The sequence below is a fragment of the Saccoglossus kowalevskii genome, chromosome 1 (assembly GCF_978046115.1).
Source record: "Saccoglossus kowalevskii chromosome 1, keSacKowa6.1, whole genome shotgun sequence".
NCBI lineage: Eukaryota > Metazoa > Hemichordata > Enteropneusta > Harrimaniidae > Saccoglossus > Saccoglossus kowalevskii.
Genome location: NC_140641.1, coordinates 26920957 through 26941408, shown reverse-complemented (window position 1 = coordinate 26941408; position 20452 = coordinate 26920957). Strand labels below are relative to the sequence as shown.

The 20452-nt window shown below is 35.9% G+C and overlaps 1 protein-coding gene and 1 pseudogene across 2 annotated transcripts in view; one reads left to right on the top strand and one right to left on the bottom strand.

Annotated features, from left to right (window-relative positions):
• LOC102801774 (phosphatidylinositol-glycan-specific phospholipase D-like) overlaps positions 1–11711 on the top strand; it is a 23730-nt gene extending 12019 nt beyond the window's left edge. Inside the window, exons 13-25 of the mRNA XM_085500119.1 lie at positions 292–478; positions 1197–1307; positions 1535–1609; positions 5706–5859; positions 6078–6130; positions 6726–6835; positions 7273–7472; positions 8559–8744; positions 9093–9152; positions 9357–9466; positions 9577–9603; positions 10734–10781; positions 11463–11711. Coding sequence (XP_085356245.1) covers positions 292–478; positions 1197–1307; positions 1535–1609; positions 5706–5859; positions 6078–6130; positions 6726–6835; positions 7273–7472; positions 8559–8744; positions 9093–9152; positions 9357–9466; positions 9577–9603; positions 10734–10781; positions 11463–11546 — 1405 coding nt within the window. The 3' untranslated portion in view covers positions 11547–11711. The remainder of the gene's footprint in view (positions 1–291; positions 479–1196; positions 1308–1534; positions 1610–5705; positions 5860–6077; positions 6131–6725; positions 6836–7272; positions 7473–8558; positions 8745–9092; positions 9153–9356; positions 9467–9576; positions 9604–10733; positions 10782–11462) is intronic.
• LOC102801659 (nose resistant to fluoxetine protein 6-like) lies at positions 11577–20452 on the bottom strand (annotated as a pseudogene). The gene is made up of 15 exons (XR_014929012.1): positions 20125–20452; positions 18909–19066; positions 18676–18766; positions 18422–18530; positions 18106–18305; positions 17104–17280; positions 16552–16645; positions 16215–16304; positions 15767–15944; positions 15546–15625; positions 14991–15129; positions 14367–14489; positions 14052–14244; positions 12908–13050; positions 11577–12077 (listed from the first exon to the last, which is right to left on the bottom strand). The product of XR_014929012.1 is annotated as a nose resistant to fluoxetine protein 6-like (transcript).

The following is a 20452-nucleotide window of genomic DNA, read 5'->3' as shown; positions in this document are numbered from 1 at the left end:
ACATGAGATGTACTGTTATGTTATGTTACTGTTAAAACTACAGACATGACAAATGACAAATTACCTGTAAATGCTTGTCATTCACCACATATAAAGAAGTAATAAAATGACTCTAGGTAATTTGCATACAAACAAATAATTTATAACTCATTTGCATAAAATTTAGATTTCAGGAATAACATTCATTTTAATTGCAACATGACTGTATCATTAACAATGATTTGTAATCATAATATTGAGCATTCAAATAAAACATCATTCATAGAAACTGCAATTTGTTTTCATAATTAGGAAGATAGTTACTGCTGATATAAACAATGATGGATTTCTGGATTTACTTATTGGGGCACCAGGTTATAGCGTAAACAACAACTACCAGCAAGGACGTGTTTATATTGTGTATGGGAAAGTTACAGGATTGCCATTACTAGATAAAGATTTAAATGAACAAGCTGATGTGATCCTAGAAGGCATCAAGGTAATATATAACCTGGTATTTGTTTTAATGGATACCATGTCTGTTCAACATCAGGGAGATTTCAGATTGATTTCTGTGGTTGGCTATTAAATCTGCTGTGTGTTTTAATAGTGAGTCCAGTATCAGGAAAATTTGTGGGTTTGATTCCTGTGGTTGGCTCACCACTGGCTCAATGCTTCACTAGTTGGAAGAATGGTGTTCTGTCATTGAGGATGTAAAACTGTTCTGTGTGCTGTCCTCAGTGTATGTAAAAAAAATCACAGGATCCTGGTCATAATAGTGGATCAATACTACATGATAACTGGAACTCTGCTTTCTTGGAAATTGGTACTATCTTTTTAACCCTTTCACCACCAGTTGCTTCTTTTCATCACAACTTTACAAAATAGTCCTGTTTATAGTCTGCACTTTCCTTCAGTAGATTGGGACAAAAATATCCATATTTTTTGAGTAAAAACTGAAAATTTACTCAAATTTTGTCTGGTGGCTCCAAAATTAGGGTTCATTTCCAGAAATATTGAAGAATATAAGGAAAAAATGTAGAAAAATTTGAGTGAGAAGGTCTGGTGGTGAAAAAGTTAAAAGACTATTAAGTATCAAGATTAACAAATAACTATTTGTTATGCAGTGTTATTCAGTGTTTGAAGTGCTGTATATTTATTATATTATTTATTATGCTTAAAATTTAATTTCAAATTAAATACGTTTTTTACTACAGTATAATGGTAGATTTGGAAGTGCCATCTTAGTTATGGATCTTAATGTAGATGGATTGAATGATCTAATTGTTAGTGCACCTTCTGTCAATTCAGAAAGTCTTATGTATACAGTAAGTATGTAAACCCATGTTTGTTTACCATGTCTTTTTATTTTAAGTGTCAGATATATGATCGCATTACAGTTTTTAAATAAAAAATGTATGTTTAAATGATTTTCAACTTCCATAGCTTGCATGCAAATTAACCTATTGGCCATTTCAGTGCTTTAAATTGGTTTATGAGATAGAATAATATAAAACTTCAATGTTTGGTTTAATTGCTGTTATTATTTTGAAAGGGAGAGGTGTATACATTCTATGGATCAAATTCTGGTCAACTTAGCAAGAATCCAAACATTACCATTACTTGCGAGGTAAGTGCGTGTTGTATTGTTTTTTATAAAATTGTTGTACACGAAAGTATCAGAACTGATATTAAATGCATGTCTTTTGCATTCAAAGAATTATGAGTTTATGCTGAAAAGTCAATTCATTACGTTCAATTACCCACCATAGACTCCGGTCAGTCAAAATGACTATTTTGAACTGTAGGCATTAATCAACGATTCTGCCAAAGACGGAGAGATAAAATTTAGGTCAGGGGAAGTCCCATGACCCCACGATTGTTTTCCCTTGCGTTACGAACCACGTGACCTAGGTAATGTGGCGGTGCCATCATACCCTGATATTCACTCTTTCTCTATCTGCGCACTGACGGGGGTGAAGTTTAACAGCTTTGCCTGGAATGCCTTGCTTTTCCTGTCCAGATTTCTAGCTTAGATTGCTACCCCGGCCACGGTGGCCGACACTGTGGCTGGTAGGATAAGTTTTTCTTATTATTTTTCCCCCAGTGTCGATTTCCCACTTTGTGTGTATAATTTTTCACAACAAAGAAAATAAAACCCGGCGACACAATTTAGTTATTTTTTTTGCGTCACCTTTTTCAACTGTATTTCGCTTCCCTCAAGCATGTCGTGTTCATTTTTATGTTTTACCAATCTATTTAGAAATGAATAGATGTAATGACAACACCAGAGGCTCGCAGTAAGGTCGCATGTCCAGTAAAAATTGGTTAAAGTGAATTGCGTGTTGGCATGAGTGGAAAGTCCTCATGCTCAGCTAGCGATACTTCGTGTACTGAGACGTTGAGTAGGAGGCCTGACGGTGGAGGTACTGATATTCTCCCCCCCCCCTGATCGGAGGGCATCCTCACAGTCTGTTGTTTCAGGCGGTGGTTTACCCGGCAACGATGAAACTGTGCTTCTGGCGGTCTTTCCTCCTCCTCCCTTTGTGGATCCACGCCTAGTCAGCGTTCCCTCAGTGTCCCTTAGAGAACTAATGTGGATCATTGGAATGATGACTTCAATTCGAAGGGTAGTTCCCCAGGCCGCATTACGCAGCTGTCGTGTACAACGCTTGTTGCTACAACACCGAGCTCACCTACGGGAACTAGACAGGCAGGTATAGATCTCAAATGAAGCGAAGGAAGCTATGCCTTGATGGTCGTCACTGGCAAACCTCGGACAAGGGGTCTTCTTGGACCGACTCCCCGCAGCTATGACTCTGGTAACAGATGCTTCCCTCCAAGGTTGTGGAACGCATCTATTAGACGAACAAGCCCAAGGTATACGGCCCCGTTGTCAGTCCCAGCAGAGCAAATTCCCCTTTGATGCCTGGAATACAATGTGGAGCTAACCGCACACCACCTTCCAGGGGTAAGGAACAGTCTGGCAGACGCCCTTTCAAGGCGGCTCCGTCTAAAGAACAGGGAGTGGCAGATACCCCTCAGGGTAGCCTCCAGGCTGTTTTGGCTGTGGGACGGTCCAAAGAATGACCAGTTCACCACACCCTGGAACGCCAAGCTCCCGATGTACATAACACTCCTGCCGACTCCAAGAGCCTGTCCAGGGATGCCTTGCCGATCTCGTGGACCCACATAGATGTATACACTTTTCCTCCCTTCTCGCTAGTTTACCGGGTTCCGAAGAAAACTTCGACAGGGGGGCACATCTGCATATTGACACTGGTCACACCCAATTGGCCAACCATGGCCTAGTTTCCACTTCTGTTGGAAATGCTAGTCGAAACACCAGTAGTGCTTCCGGACTTACCGAATGTCTTGTCTGAGCGGGCTGCCAACTTCCTGGCCAGGGCGAACAGGGATCCCACCAATAATTCTAGGTGGTGAGCATACACTGATTGGTGTAGCGGAAGGGAGATCAATCCACAACATCGCTCTATTGGCCAGGTAACAGACTCTTTTGTGCACCTGTTTGACGACATGGGTTTGTCCTACGCAGCAATCGTTGGCTACAGGTTAGCCTTGTCCCCCACCATTGAGAAAGCTTTTGGAACAAGACTAGCCGATTGTCCTATTATTAGGAGACTATTTACTGCCTTCTATAATCAGAGGCCGAAACCCAGAACAAGGGAACTGCCTTACTGGGATTTGTTGGTTGTGCTGTCCGCTCTAAGCAGACCGCCCTTTGAGCCTCTATAATCAGCACCACTCAAATTTTTGACGTGGAAAACGGTCTTCCTACTGGCCCTCGCTTCAGGTAGGCGTCAGTCAGAACTGGGGGCATTGTCTTTCTTTGACAACTGTTCCGCCCTTATGAACAATCAAGTTGTGCTAAAGACATGAATCTGGTTCCTCGCCAAGAACAAAATCCCAGGACATGATCCTAAGTTGATCGTCATCCTCAGGCAGGCAGGATAGGCCGGCCTCCCAACTTCCATCGCCAGGTGAATTACTGCGACTGTATTAGAGGTCTATATAATATTTTAACTTCCTCGACACAGAGCTTGCAGAGACACCAAGTACGAGCGCATGAGGTCTGTGCAATTGCTAACTCACTAGCGCAAGCATCAGACACCCCCCTCGAACATATACTGAGGGCAGGCTTCTGAAGCACGCAAACGTCTTTATTAACTACTACCTAAAAGACACCCAATCCATTGAGGAGGGCCTCTTTAGGTTGGATCCCGTCGTAGCAGGTCAGACTCTAGTTGCTGACCCCGCCCGAACGACCACAAGGGTCCTTGCGCATAGGCAATGAGTCGGTCTCAGCATCTTTGCGAACAGATTCCTCTACCGTCAGCACTCATTGGAAGTTTCCAGGTCTCGCTTTTCGACCTCTTGTCCTCATGCAGAACTGTTTCGGTCTTCACTTCGAAAGCATACTACCCCTGAATTGGGTTTGGATATAGCTTTCTTGGGCACACCGAACTCTGTCACCGTAGCAGCATTTTTGGCTGTTTTGCTCCAGGGGCAGCACAGGCAAGGTAAGACACCACCCTCTTTTGGGGTCTAGATGATGAGTGGTAGTTGTAGAGTGTGTCATCTCAGAATGGGAAAAAAGACTTTCATCATTTTCTGTTTGCTCAGGAAACCTGCCACCTATCGGCGTCTGACTCTGCCTACAGTTCAAGTCTATGGTGGGTAATTGAACGTAGTGAATTTATGCAGAGGTTTCTCCGAACACGCCTATTCACATAGTTCATACCCACCATAGACTCCAGGTCCCCCCAACCACCCCACTCTTGAATATCAGGTGAATATCAGGGTATGATGGTGCCGCCACATTACGTCGGTCACGTGGTTCATGACGTAATGGAAAAAAATCTTGGGGTCATGGGGCTTCCCCTGACCTAGATTCTATCTCTCCGTCATTGGCAGAATCACTGATTAATGCCTACAGTTCAAAATAGTCATTTTGACTGACCAAAGTCTATGGTAGGTATGAACTATGTGAATAGGCGGGTTCGGATAACCCTAAATCTAAGTCATCATTGCTCAATGTTATAGTCTCTCTGTGTACACATAGCATTGCTCTTTATACTTCTTTATGTTGTCTTTATTCAAAATATTAACTAGTTTGTGACCTGGTCACCACACCCTTACACTGTTGCCTGTAATTTTTTTTTTCTTTAAATATGTATTATTTTTTTTTTCTAAAAATATGACAAGAAACCTAAAATAAAGCAGTGACATGCACATTTATATCCGATATGTGAACAGAAACATGAAAACGGCCACAGGCTGACTGATATGTGGAGAAAAAATTGACTTCAACTAAAAAAATAAAAATGAGTTACCATATAAGGAGTCTTAATGTACATGGGTGCTATGTGAACACAGTTTATTCTTTAGACATGAGTCTTCTCATTATTTTAGCAACAGGGTTACCAATTATTTCATAAAAAAATCATGTTATGCATATGTATTATTTACAGGCCCTATAAACTTCAAAATAATTTCAATATTAATTCCCAGAAGCAGAGCAAGCAAGCATGATTTTAGTAAGCATTTGCCAAAACAGGTGTACAACATCTAAATATCAAGGAATGGGTGAAAACACTAAAGGACATGCAGTGAGAAACAAGGACTGTGATCATGTAGTAATGTCAATTTGATCTGGAAACAATGAAATTTGCTAAAATTGATATTTGTTATTTTTGTTATTTCAGACTAAGTATTGTAATCTTGGACATTCACTGACAAGTGGAGACCTCAATCAAGATGGATTTGATGATTTGGTTGTTGGTTCACCATTTGCTCCAATGGATGGTGGAAACCAAAGAGGGATGGTCAATGTACTTTTCTCAAATACAGATCTCACTGGTATGTCAAACTGCCTGTGAAAATTATAGGCTTAATTATAGGCAATCTTGATGTATAATGGCCTATTATTATACATCTGTCACTGTAACGTCATAAGTTACAGAGTGCCATAATTGGAATGCGAATTCCAAATAGGGAATAATTACGCGTGTAAGTGTCCTCTAATAATAATTGATATATGTGATTTAAGTAAAGTGTATATGATATATCTGTTGTAGGTAAGCATGTGCTGAGTATTAGGAATATGAATTGGACATATGGAGGAAGACAGGTCAGTTTTTAACTATTTGCATACTACCAGATATTAGAAGGATAAGGATAAGATTACATAATATGAGGAATCAGTGAGACAGGAAAATAGTATTTCTGCTCCAGGATCCTGTTTGTCACTTGTAACCAAAATACAGATATAGTAATTGTTTATGATTGTGATTACTGTGGAATACTTTATTTTTGCTTGGAATTAATTTTCGTTATTTTTGCTGAAGGAATGATTCAGTGAAAACAAAATCCAGTGAATATATCTTATTTTCTATATTTTACATTTAACTCGTCAAAAATTAGTGAAAATAAATTCCATACAAAATACCCAAAAAGACTATATGGCAAAAATTTATTCCAGCTAAAATAAAGTATTTTACAGTACTTGTTTTAAAATTCATTAACTGCCTCCATGTAAGGAACTCTTGCAATTAGAAACGGACAAAAAATTTGGCATATGTTGATTATCTAATTATTTACTAACTTCAAACCCAATATTTATTTTTGTGTCAGTTACCCAATGATGTACTTTATCTAATTACTTGTCATGGGTGAATTACTTTTATTCATATCTTTTCAAGACATTTCAAATTATTTTTTCACAGGATTATGAATGGTTTGGTTATGATGTTAGTGTATCTGTTGCCAGTCCCAAGTCAATTACTAAGTATACATGGCTCTCAGTATCTTCTCCTACATATCGAATCTGTACTTTGTAAGTTAAACCCACATGTGTATACATTCTTTGTGTCAATTTTTTTTCAGCTTCCCATAATACTGTTCGCTGGAATATGCAAAATTTCTACTAATTCTGGCATTTTGTCATCTTACTTGAAAAATCTGAAGTTATTACTAATAATAGAGCTTCAAAGTAGACTTTTGCAAATGCAAAGAAGGAACCGAAACTTTTCTGTTGAAAAACCATATTAGCTTTTAAAATTATTGTTTTCAACAGAAAAACTTCCATTTTTATCGAAAATAACATTAAAATTAGAATAATGTAATTTTCAAGATTGGACTAAACTGAATAACTACTAAATATGTGTGTTCAATTGTTGATTTTATGTGCACCTCTAAAAAGAGAAAATATTGCATTGTTTTTCTATTGCATTAGCAAACAGCCAACCAAATTATTTTTCTCATTGAATTCAGTAAAAATTGCAGCTATTCAAAGAATGATACCCAAAGTGTCGGCCGGCTACAAATATTCAATTTCAGCTCTCAATATAATCCTACATCACCTTTTCGTACTATGACTGGTGTCAAATCATTTGGGAAACTTGGCTCTGCCATGGCAACTGGTAATCCTTATAAAGAAGAGGATGTTCTAGTACTCAGTGCCAACTCTTTAAGTAAGCTAGCTATGTGAACTATGATATATTTCTATATGAATTACCACTATCTTAGTCACAATAACCGATTACATCTTATACAATCAGTCTTTTAAAGTTACATTCATATTTTACATGCTGAAAACATAAAATGTTCAAACTTTATATTGTTTTACTAAAAAAATATGTAATTTTAAAAATAGATATCCTGACTTGACCTTTCCCTACATTTCATTTTGTGTGTACTTGAGGTCTTTATTCCTTAGACATACATTTTTACAATGAGTGTATTTTGTTTACAAATCAACATACTTTTAGAGAAAGCTTAAATTCATTATTCTGCAGTTAATTTGTCATTTGACCATGCACAACTGCAACATTTTATGGCATATATATTGGTCAGGGCGGGTGCTGTACCTTGCCTTACAAAGGGTAAATTCAATTTTAACATTTGATTTGGTTATAATTATATAGAGTGACCTGTATGATTGAATATTTAAATGCACAGTTTCAGGACTGTGTTTTTTATATGCCTAAAAATAGTACACAAATAACCACTTGTATGCCCAACATGAATGGCTAAAAAATGGTATATTAGAGGAAATGTATTGTATGAATCTATCTACCTAATGTTGTGTATGGAATAACTAATAGCAGCTGACTTACAACCTTGCCCTAGCAAATTACATTGCAAACTTTGCTGCGTTTCAAAATTGGCACAGTGACAAGATGTGAATTCTAATCGCAGATTGTTATCATTCACTGTTACACAAGTTATTCTTTAACTGTATCTGAGCTGAGTTGTTGCAAAGTCTATTAGTATTATTCCCACATGCATTTATCATCCAAATTGTCATATGAAATCATGATATTAGACACAGATAAAAAAAAATATTTATGTTTCTGGTCATCATAGGTATCATTTAAATCACTGCTTGTTTTTTGTAAACATTTTTTAACAAATTCTATTTTCATGAAAAATCAATATAAAAGCACAATTTCAAAATAATAATATTATTATTATTATTAAATATTTTCCATGCTATCCATGTTTTTTTTTACACATAAATCTAATATCATGTGTACCATTGTTGTTAAAACACACAGATGTTCCGGGGAATCTAATAGAGATACCCACAACTTTCTCTCAAGCTGGAAAGGTATTTCTTTATAATGTGTCATCCATTATGAATGTGCCACCACCAACACCGTTTGCTACATTCAGTGGTGACAGAAGTTATGCCAGATTTGGTAACAAGATTGTTATACATGACATTACCGGTGATGATATTGGTATGTGCATTTCCTCTGTGTGCCACTATTTAAAAAAATATTTGGAGAATGAATACACATAAATAATATATAAACATTCTGGCAAGGTGTGTTCATGTTTTTCAAATTATCGGATAAATATCAATTTTTAATTGTGTTATGCCTACATATTTTACTATTGCAGTACCTGCAGTAATTGGTATTAACAGATTGCAGTCATGTATATCCTATAACTATTAAGTATAAATATAAAACTCATTTTATACCACTATAGTTATATATAGTTAAAAAAGTGCAAATGCAGAAAATATTTTTACTGTGCTGTCTGAACTAATATTTAATAAAAAATTTTCAACTATCTATTTTCAGATGACTTATTAATAGGATCATCTTTCCGAACCGATGACATCACTGAAGAACTTTATGGTGGTAGGTGTTATTAAAACCAAAATAAATTTAGTCTGTCTCAATTCATAGAATTGTGAATGTTGAAAATATCTCCAAAAAAAGTTAATTCCGTCAGATTAGCCTAAAATTATATCACCTTATTATAAACTTAATACAGAGACAAAAACAAATTATATTTGTTTAATATTTAATGCAAAATGTAATATGCTTTACTTTCACCTCTAGGTGAAGAAGGTCGTGTATATATGTTTGAAGGTGGTTTGTCGCCACCGAGTGGTGATGTCACTGGCAAGTGTGGATTGTTTGGAATCATCATTCCATGTCCTGGAAAAAAGGTATAGTGATATTATATCACATATACACAATAATATACAGATCATAATCTTAGAGTACAACTTTAATTATGCTTGACCATTATTATACCAAAGTGTTGACTTATTTTCAGGCTTCAGCTGAATACGGCACAAATGAAGTGAGTAAAGTGGATTCTTGTCTATTTTATCAATAATTGGTATTGATGGCTTTATTTATCTGTAATGCTTGTCAGTTACGTGTAATTTACAGTAGAAATTGATTCAGCTTGTAAGCTCAACTTGTACTGAGTGCAACAAATTGCCTTGTTTGGTGATTTACTGAAACAATAATTCAAAGCTTTTCAAAGGTAGTCGAAAAAATATTGTATAAATAAGAATCTATCATCAAACCGTCGTCACATGTTTATTAAAACCGGGTGACAACTAGTGCGACTTCTTGCATTTAGAGTACTGTAAAGTACTATTTTGAAATACATTTATGTGCTAATTTCGCTAAGAAGATAATTCAATGAAAATAAATTCCGGTGAATATACAATTTTTTCCATATTTTACGATCTACTCATCAAAAATCAGTGAAAATAAATTTCTTACCAACGCACAAAAAGTCTTTTCAGCGAAATTAGTTCCGGCTAAGATAAAGTATTTTACAGTATTCAACGTCAGCCATGTACTAGTATATAATTATAATAATAATAATGGCTATGTTGGAACTGACCTTCTTTGATTCAGTGTTTTATGTTTAGACTTTATTTTGACTCATTTAATTGAAAATACAAATAATGTCGCTGTTCAATTGTTGAACTTCACTGATTTCTGCTGTAAAAATGTATTCCACAGCATTTTTCATTTCAACAAAAATGAAAGTAAAAGTCGACTTTTCCAGTAAAATTGTTGTGATCATTTCTTATGGTAAATATAAAATTACGCACAAACACTCGATCTTGGAAAACAAATTGATCAGAAAATGTTTTCTTGTTTTTTGTTTTTTTTTTACATTTTTCAAGAAATAGATTAAGTAAACATGATTCTAATATTCTGGCTACTTGGGAAATGTCCAATATGATTAATGAAACTCTGATCCTGAAACAATGATTTTATTGTGCAGTTGAAATGCATCTATTAAATAACCAAATCATAATAGTAATTTCACCTTCCAATATACATCAGAATTATGTGTTAATCATTCAACAATTTGAATTAAGCAGGAATTGGTATTTATTTACTCATATCACGCTGTATAACGTTCATCATTACGTATTCATTGACAATTTTGTGTTTCACTTGCAGAAAGGAAGTCGATTTGGCAGTGATATTGCACTATTAAAACATATCAAGGTAAGTGGTAAACTGGATTTGTTAATATTCAGTTGTTTAATGTTTTTTAACGCATTTTCCATGCACATTAAGGCAGATGCTGGGACTGTCACCTGATATGTTTCAATTAGTCCAGCTGATTATCACAATGACTTCCACATTTGAGTGAAGTCATGAAACTTGACCCAATTCTCAGGTAGAGGAACATTGTTATTCGAGATAGCAGCTCCCTCTATTTTATCAGTATTGTTCAAATTGCGAGAGCATTATTTGGTAGAATGTGTTCATCAATATAATATAGTAACTCAAACATTTGGGGTCAGCAATTTGAGACTCGAAATAGTAACAAGCTATCTTTGAAATAATCTCAAATACATACGTGAAATATGTTTGTACATATTAAACACATAGTACATACTCCATTAACAAGATTATATTAATCACTGTTCATATTATTCATGGTCTAATTTCGACCAAAATATATATTATATGAACTATTTATTTTATCTAAAATATATCTATAAATATTTATTACTGTGGTTACAATATATGCACCATGTTTTTAGCTACCTGGGTCGTACAATACAAGTTCATGCAAACGAGCACGATGTTGTTTATTTGCTGTGCTCATTTGCTAGAATATTTGTTGCTAGACGATATAACTTATTGGATAAGTGTAATTGTCCCACACTTTGTTTTCAGGGTGTTGATCTTATTGTGTCTGCTGTCCATAGTAGTCATGGAGCAAGACTTTCTGGAGCAGTTCATGTCTTCAAAATTAAGTAATCATTAAAAAGAGAGGTTGAACTACATGTATGCTGTTCTAAATAATACTTTTAATATTTTCGAATGACAGTTTAATATATCAATCACATGATCAGCTGGTCTTCTTGTGTGACTTATACTGCATATCATTATTTTGTTAATAAATAAATATAGTAACAAAAATAATTACGAGTTTGCCTGGTGGATTGAACTATCTAATGTGAAGATATACAGCAATGGTTATAGTGTTCAAAAAACATTTGTGGAAAATTGCATGTACCACATTTGTGGTCAGACTTGGTGCTCAAATTCATCATCAATTCCCTGAGCATTCTGAGTTCAGAGAGAAAACAAGATGCCAAACATTTGCACTGTATTTCATTGTGGGTGAATTCAACGCTAATTTGTGATCTCTGACGTTTTTCCTGATTTCCGATTGTTCCACTTCCTCCACAACACCTGTTCCATTCTGAGAAACGGTTTCTCCGTCATTAGTGCAAAGAAGAAGGCACCAAAATAAGACAGAAAGAGGTTGCCGACAAAGAAATAAAACTGTAAGAGAAAAATAAAAAGTAAAAGTAACTGTATACTTCTTATTTATATATATAATATTTTATTAAGTTATGTATTGTACTTTTACTTTTTGTGGCTATTATGTGATATATCATTTATTTCAAGTGTGTATACTTTGACTGAAAATTGTCTCTATTGTCAAATAGGTTACTCGGGATTGTATTGTTTTCATGTGGTTCTACCACAGGGATTTTGTTCCAGAGATAACGCTCTTTCAGTCTGTTAAATACAAACAACATAATAGATTTAGTCTAATGTCAGTTATTGGCAGAGCTAGAAGCCGAAGCTCCCAGCACGCCCGTTGCCGACTCGATTCCTTTTTTCCAACGACAAAAAGTATATAACATTATACTCTAATATTGTACTAGTCAATCACATGGTAGTGACTCATCTTATTCGAACAATAAGCCAATCATGAGCACTTAACATTACTAATAGTAAATGCCACCTCTGGGTTTGGTTTGATCTATCTATTTGCGGCCTCGGACTTTTAATAAAACCTCGACCACAAACAGGCCGTTGGTTTGCTTAGTATACCACGTGAAATGTAATTACTGTTAGCAGTGCCAACATGGTCCACATAGGCATGAATGAATACAGAAATATTCACATGTGTTACAACGAACGTTCAAGTTTACGATAAATTCGCAAATCAACATTCTGTCCAAGGTTGTTTAAGGAAATGTCATTCCGATTTGTAATAGATCAAAACGTTTGACAGTCACACATATATATTATGACAATGTGTACCACGACTGTAAAACATTTTCACACTTTCAATAAAGTGGTCTAACAGAATACACACTTACCACGTTTAGAAAACTTAAGAAAAACAGGTGTTCTCTGTTCATGATATATGTGACAATGACGATTGCGTGGATCATGTAAACGGCGTAACTCAAGCGATGAAGAGGTAACCAAAACTTCCAAGAAAGAAACCTATTAACAAAACCTGCAAAGAAATATGCACATGATTATTATGTTACTCTGATCATAAATAATTTCCTCCGCTAAAAACATGTGTTGGTCTACGTACGCTTGTATACAATTACTTGGGTGGGGGTCGCCCTTGCCACAATAGCAATATTGATAGAGATGTGAAACACGTTAACCATGAAAAAAAAAAAACAATTTCGGCGATGATTTTGGATTGATAACTCAAAAGGTTATTGTAGGATTCCCATGAAATCGTAAGAAATGGTTTCCCTGAACATGGTAAGCAAACTATTAGATTTCGATACAAATGTGGATCTGGTTGCCATGGTAATCCGATTGTGAGAATGATTTTTTTTATTGCTCAAAATGGTATAGATGGATTCTCATGACATTTTCAGGAAATCTTTCTTGATGCATGGACATGTTGGTGTCACGAAAGCAGCAATTTCGGAAATGGTTTTTCATTTCTAACTAAAGATATATATTAATGAATTTTCAGAAGAGGTTGCCCTTAATACAAACCAATTAGATTTTGATAGCGATTCAAATATGGTTGCCATAGCCACAATTTCCGAAATTATTTTTCATTTATAACCTATAGGCTTATTTTGATGTAATGCTCAGGAGAAGTTGCTCAATCATTAACTATATTTCGAGAAGTAGATCTGGTTGCCATAAAACTTCAAATTTGGGAGTGTTTTTTTTTTATTTATAACTCAAAACATCATAGGTAGATTTTCATGAAATCTTTATGTGAACACAAATGTTTTCAATGAATACTGAATATTCGTTCCCAGACAACTAAAGTTGATGAGTTAACCATTCTTGAGTTTTTCAGGTGGATATGTGCTTCAAACATAAACCAATCGATTAGATTGAGAGTTGACGTTACTATAGTCATATATGTCAAAGACTCGTATCGCAGCCCATATGTTTAAAAGCAAATAAGAAAAGGTCAAACAATTGTTCTTTCACATTAACAACATTTGCTTGACAAACTGGAAAATTGCTACCTACCCCCGTTTCCGGTTAAACAAGCATATAACATCCAGCCAATAGCCAGGGAGTAACCCAAACGGTGGCAGCCATGAAAAAGCAAAGTCTCGAACTTGGTTAGTACTTTGCCGTCAAATAGATATGTTCCGTACATACCGTAGACACAGGCTAATCCCACAAATATCGATACACACCAGCAACATCCATTGACAAACTGGAAGACAAGTATTCATTCGTCATTTAAAATTCTACAGGTGTTTGAATCTCGTGTAAATAGTATTTTACACGCTTTGTATTCGCTGAATAGGACATAACATATATTTTTTTTGTATGTACCTTATTAATCTGAACGTCTTTTCCGTACTTTACGATTGCATAGGCTACAATGATTCCAATAAGATACGGAGTCATGCGTGTGTACGGCTTACTGTATACATATTGGCTAAACGTCATATCCAACTCGCTCAAACCTCTGCAAACAAAAGTATTAATGTTTCATATTCGAATCTCGTAAAACTATGGACCTAATCGCAAAAAAGTGTGTTTGCTACATTTAACAAATTATTACAAACATAGCGAATGCACTCGGCGTATTATTGCATTGGTAAGATCGAAGTGTTTACAAATAATTCCAAAAGAGTATTTATACGTAGTTCATGACATATTCGGAGAGTCACTGTGGTCATTTGGATTGACGTGTTCAGACAACACTTTGTAATACTTTCGTGCAAGAAGCAACGACACAGTTATCACCTGTTATACCAAAAAAGTTTAAGAAACTATTGGTTCTTGAGCTATATTCCTTTGAACATTTTGGTTAATTGTGGTTGACATACAATACATTTGGATTCAACAGTAGATTTGTTGCTATTTCGTAAATTAACAGTTTCTAATCGCATCTGAAATGGAGAAAGCAATTCTCATTCTCGGTTATACTGGGGATTTGAAATCATGATTGACATTGACTTCTTTTTCATCTCACCCTTGTAATGACTGTGTTAAGGTAACTGGTATTTCATACGCTTCGGCCAGGGCCACTGTGCAACAAACGCACATAGCAATAAGTATGCCAATAGTCGAAAAACCAATGATAGGCTTTCTGTGAACGTTAAATAATAAAGTTAACAAATATTAAAATTGTATGGAAAATGTGAAGTAATTTATTGGGTACAGCATGCGTGTCCACAGTACTATCATAAAACCGATTGGAATGTTATTGCGTTGTATTGCATTATGTGTTAGAACATTCTGAAACAACATAGCATTACAGTCACTCAGTACGCGCCCCTTGAATAATGATATGATGTCATGATGTCACCAATCACTACTGGATATCAAGTTCAATTCTTTTTATGATATACGTTAAAATGTTGCTGAAAAAAATATTTGTTATATATAAAAATAAATTCCTTATTTCTACTTTCTACTTAATACTTCCAGCACATGGGAGTTATTTCTAAGCTTTCCTTAACTGTATGGTGTTTTGCTGATGATAGCAGATCAGTTACTACTTACCTGTGAACTAGTATAAGAATTAGCGGCGTGACAATGTAGAATTGCATTAAACATCCCATGAACCACCACCACGCTCCACACTATCAGATTAAAACAATGTGCGTATGAATACATATACTGTTTCCTCGTACTCGTGATATATATTACGTTGACACCGTAATAATGATTTTCAGACCGTCGACGATAAATACATCATGTGGTTCGGCGTTTAGGTTACGTACCTGCTCAGCCAGACTACCTGGATATGGATATAGATTATTTATATACAGAAGGTTCGACCAAACGTTGTCGTAACAGTATTCTAAACTTTCCATGTGATAGTATTTGAAGGGCCCTCCGGCAAACAATTCAACCAGATACATCCACGAAAATATGGCAATATAATATGTTAAAGTAAGCCTGCAATGAATAGTAACATTGGTGAAAAACTGATACGACCGATCAAAAATACATTTTTTTCTGAAAGATCTGGTCAAATAATTATGACCACTGTATTTTTGTATATAATATTGTCTGAAATAAATGTTGTTATACAATCAGTATTATATAGGAAAGATTCGCGCAGTTATGATTACGATAGGTTTTGACATAAATAAACAATCTCAAAAAAAAATAAACATAAAAAGTAAAACAAAATTCCAATTTCTCTTTCCAGTCTAAAGTTCATACCTCCAGATACGATGTATATAGAAATAGAACCAGTTTTCTTTACCATCGTCTTTCATCTTTGACAGCGAGTAATATGCCAAGAGAAAGCCGCTGAAACAAACAATATTTAGCAAGCGTTATGTACATACACTACGTGGTTTGACACTTATATGGGCAAACAACGTGATGTTTCAAATGATATGTGGTCGGCATAAGCATCGTACACTCGATTATAAAGTATCATTTATTCAGCTCACAACACTATTCATTTCCCCTACCCAACTCCGACAAAACAATCATACGTTCACATATGATGTATGGAGTGTAGACACTAAATTTGACTTGAATTTAAGCTCACCTAAGAAAGAAAAACGAATCTTCGACGTACATGAAATACAAAACCCCTTGGACGAATAAAAACTGAACAATGTATACAAGGTCCAGCGGATTGCCTGAAAGATATAACATTCTTCGATGATTATTATAGAATGGTAAAATACATTGATGTGTTTTCAACATTATGACCATTACAGGGAAGATTGTAATGACACTTGTATACACGTGTCGCAAATGTTGTTACGCCGCAATAATATGGACTGAGAAAGCTTAGTAGAGTGTTGCTAGGCGCTCGCTGACAGTGTTGGTCGCGTTAGCAATGATTGAATACTTTTTATCATTAAGGATATGGAGTTTTGCGAAAGGATTTCAATTTATAGTTTTCCAGTGAAAATGTTTATTTCGTACTGTTAGATATCCACTTTTGCTTTTGAATGCAAACTGTTTTGCATATTCATTGTACCGCTATGTTTGTGTATGTTCATTTCGCACAGCAAAGAGGTTGATATTACATGGATGCGGAAAAACTCCAATCATGATGGGAATAACCCCAGACCCTACCCATTTAACTAACCTATATACGGTCCCTGGAGTACCAACGTCTGTCCAACAATCAACCACCACACACAGAGAACTCGGAATCCATATAAAGCAGGCATCGAATCGTCTCCATTGTCCACATCGTGTGTGTTTAGTATACGTGATCCATTACTAACTGCAGAGAACGATGTCAACAGTTCTTCCCAAAGTGCTGGAGCGATCATCCACGACAGTACGATGAAGATTAAAAATTCGGAAATTAAAATATTGGATTTTGAATCAGGATGAACAAAATGTGATTACTTCAACTTTAATGTACAGATGCAAATTCATGGGAACTTAGAGCCCTGATAAAATTGTTTTCGCATTTTTTTTATATTTAGACAATTGTGGCTCCACATTTCGAAACCACAAATGGAACACACATAACATAGCCACTGAAATTGCCGGAATAAGTACATTTGCTGTTGATAACATTTTACAAAACTGTAATCGATTTATAGCCGCTTTATTATTAAGTGTGTGTATAATTTGCATTATATGAATACATTAGTGAATTTAGTCATTCAAAGTGGGTCTTGCATTTTACATTATATTCTCATATGAGTGCCGAGATCGCGTTGAGAACGAGAGAACAACGTGACTTGTGTTTGCCCCTCAATAATGTTCTATTCTTTACCAACATTGCATGCACCTTTCCAAATACCATAGTTTTAGTAGCCATGGGAACAGTAAACGCGATGACATTGGAGAATGGAACATTATTCGAAGGCAAAACAAATCTCGAGGTTCTATGGCCCTCAACGAGCTATCGACGAATAAGGTAATTTGGGCAGGGAAGTTCAGATTTGAATATCTCGTAAATTGTATATAACGTGTATGTAAAAATTTTTTTTTTTTTGTGATGCAAACTGATTTCTGGCTAAGATGCCGTGACTGTTTTCTGTGAATTCATTATAAGGCATTGTGTTTATGCAGTTTAATAAATTAAATTTCTATCAGTGTCTCACGAATAAAAACACACTGCTTTAATATTATAACGACGTACCCTTATTGTTCTCATTGGTGGATACGGAAGGCTCCATATTGTACTTTGCACGAAGAGTAAAATTCGCGTCGTTCACCGATACACCCCCGGCCACCGTGACGTTGTTATCAGAGGCTGTTGGCGACTTGCGCAAATGTTCGTACCACGTGCCAATTACAACTAGTAAAGCCAGCACTCCGGTAATGCATCTGTAAATAACCACTGTATTACGAATCCCATATACCATATAAGCGTAGTTGTAATCTCAACACATTTAATTAATAACTATTAATTGTTGATACATAGTACACATATTGGTACTCACATCATGACTATTGCTCCCGTCGATATGCTCTCATTATATGAACAGAAGGTAAACACGTGGTGCATGTCCACACCAAGCAAGGTAACTATGCTTGGAATTGGTAGGAGACCTGAGAACAAAATGGAAATATTGGAATAAAACTCGAGTTCGCATCGTTTTTTAAACAAATCGCCGAAGACGTATCCAGAGGGATTATAATACCACAATTGCTACAAAACGTGTCATTATCTCTAAAATTAATGGATATTACTAACTTTTATTTAACAGATTCGTCACATCTCCGTCATTGCAGCTGTCAGGTACACACAGAGCTACATCAATGAGACTGCTAGAAGGTGGTTCTGGCTAATTTTGAGAACAAAGTAGAGTAAATAAATAATGCAAGCAGTGGTGAAATAAATAAATAAATAAATAAATAAATAAATAAATAAATAAATAAATAAATAAATAAATAAATAAATAAATAAATAAATAAATAAATAAATACCTCAGGTGAAGGGAAGAATCCGGCGAGGCAGTATTGTCCATTAATCATACTGGTATTTGTTACTACGTCTACAACTCGATGGCATTCTGTGTATTGTCCAATCCATTTAAAGTTACCGCGCGCGAAGCCCGACGGAAATCTGCCCTGTGAGTCCCGCACTGTCGGCGTAAGCAAGAGAATGAATGGGGTTATTAATATCTGTACACAGTGTGCATAGTTTATACACGATTTATACATTTTTAATTTCAAAAAGTATCTTCATTGTGTCAAGTAACACTAAGATTGGTAGTATTACATCGACGTAGCGGGTACAGTCACATGTTCAGACAACAGAACATTTGTGGGGTTTCTCATGCCCATTGTTATTCAGTTCGAAGTTGACACATGTCACCATGTGTGGCGTGCATGGGCACCGTTTCATGCAAAAACATGATATCAGAACTTGTGTAGTGTTTTAAATGTCATGCAGTGGTGTGATAGATATATATTAGTGATTATTGTATGACTGGCTATGAGCGAAGCCGCAGATCGTAATACATAATTGGGCAAAGTTTTCACGTGACACTATAACTTCAGAGCTTAACCGTAACCATGACCGCGATCTATACATGTTACCAACATGTATTCATTGTCTTTGTTAGCGCTGTTCAAAGCGTGCAAGCTAAAGTCGGGATCAAGCATTTAACTAAACATGTTAAAACTTATAACAACATATTTCCTAAATATTGATTCACCTTATTTTGACTTGCACATTCTAATCGTGTGATCCAGATATTACCGGCTGACACGTTATAAAATATGTTATTGTGTTCGCTGAAATCATTCGATTCAATTGAAGTGTTTAGATTGAGTCATCATATCAATATTTAAATAACTGATATAGATAATATGATGTTCGTCATTGGCAGAGACAGAGAGGTTCATTAACCTTTACATTAACAGGGGCGGATACAGGATTTTTTTTATGAGGGGGGGGGTCCAAACTTTAAAATCATCAGAGTAAGTTAATGATTTTTTTTTATATTATACAAAAACAAATTGAATAGTTTTTTCCGGTCCGCCCCACGCGCGAATTCAGGAGGGGGCACGTCAGCCCCCCTTCAGGCGACAACAAAAATGACAAATCAATTGACAAACCCAGTCCAGGTCCCCCGAATTGCTGGGTCCGCCAGTGATGGCAGTTAGTACGGGTAGCATAGTATGCTTGTGTACCTACTTTCCATTGCGTAACTCTCCCGCGAATCGAGATCTTGGTTGTACTGACACGTATCGCAAAAACACTGCGGGCTTATGTCATACAGATCCTCTTTCGTCATACTGCAGTAATCTGTACATTCGACGAGTTCGTCTTCTTTGACATCATGATTCCCATTTCTATACTTATCTAACAATGATCGCCACCGAGTCTGCTCCGCGCCAGGCTTCTGCAACAAACTGCGTAAAGTGTCCGTGTTTATTGACTGACCCGTTTCTCCGCAGAATACCGCGAGGTAAAAAGTCGAATAAACAACAACCGCTAAGGGAGCGTGACTCGAGCGCGCCAT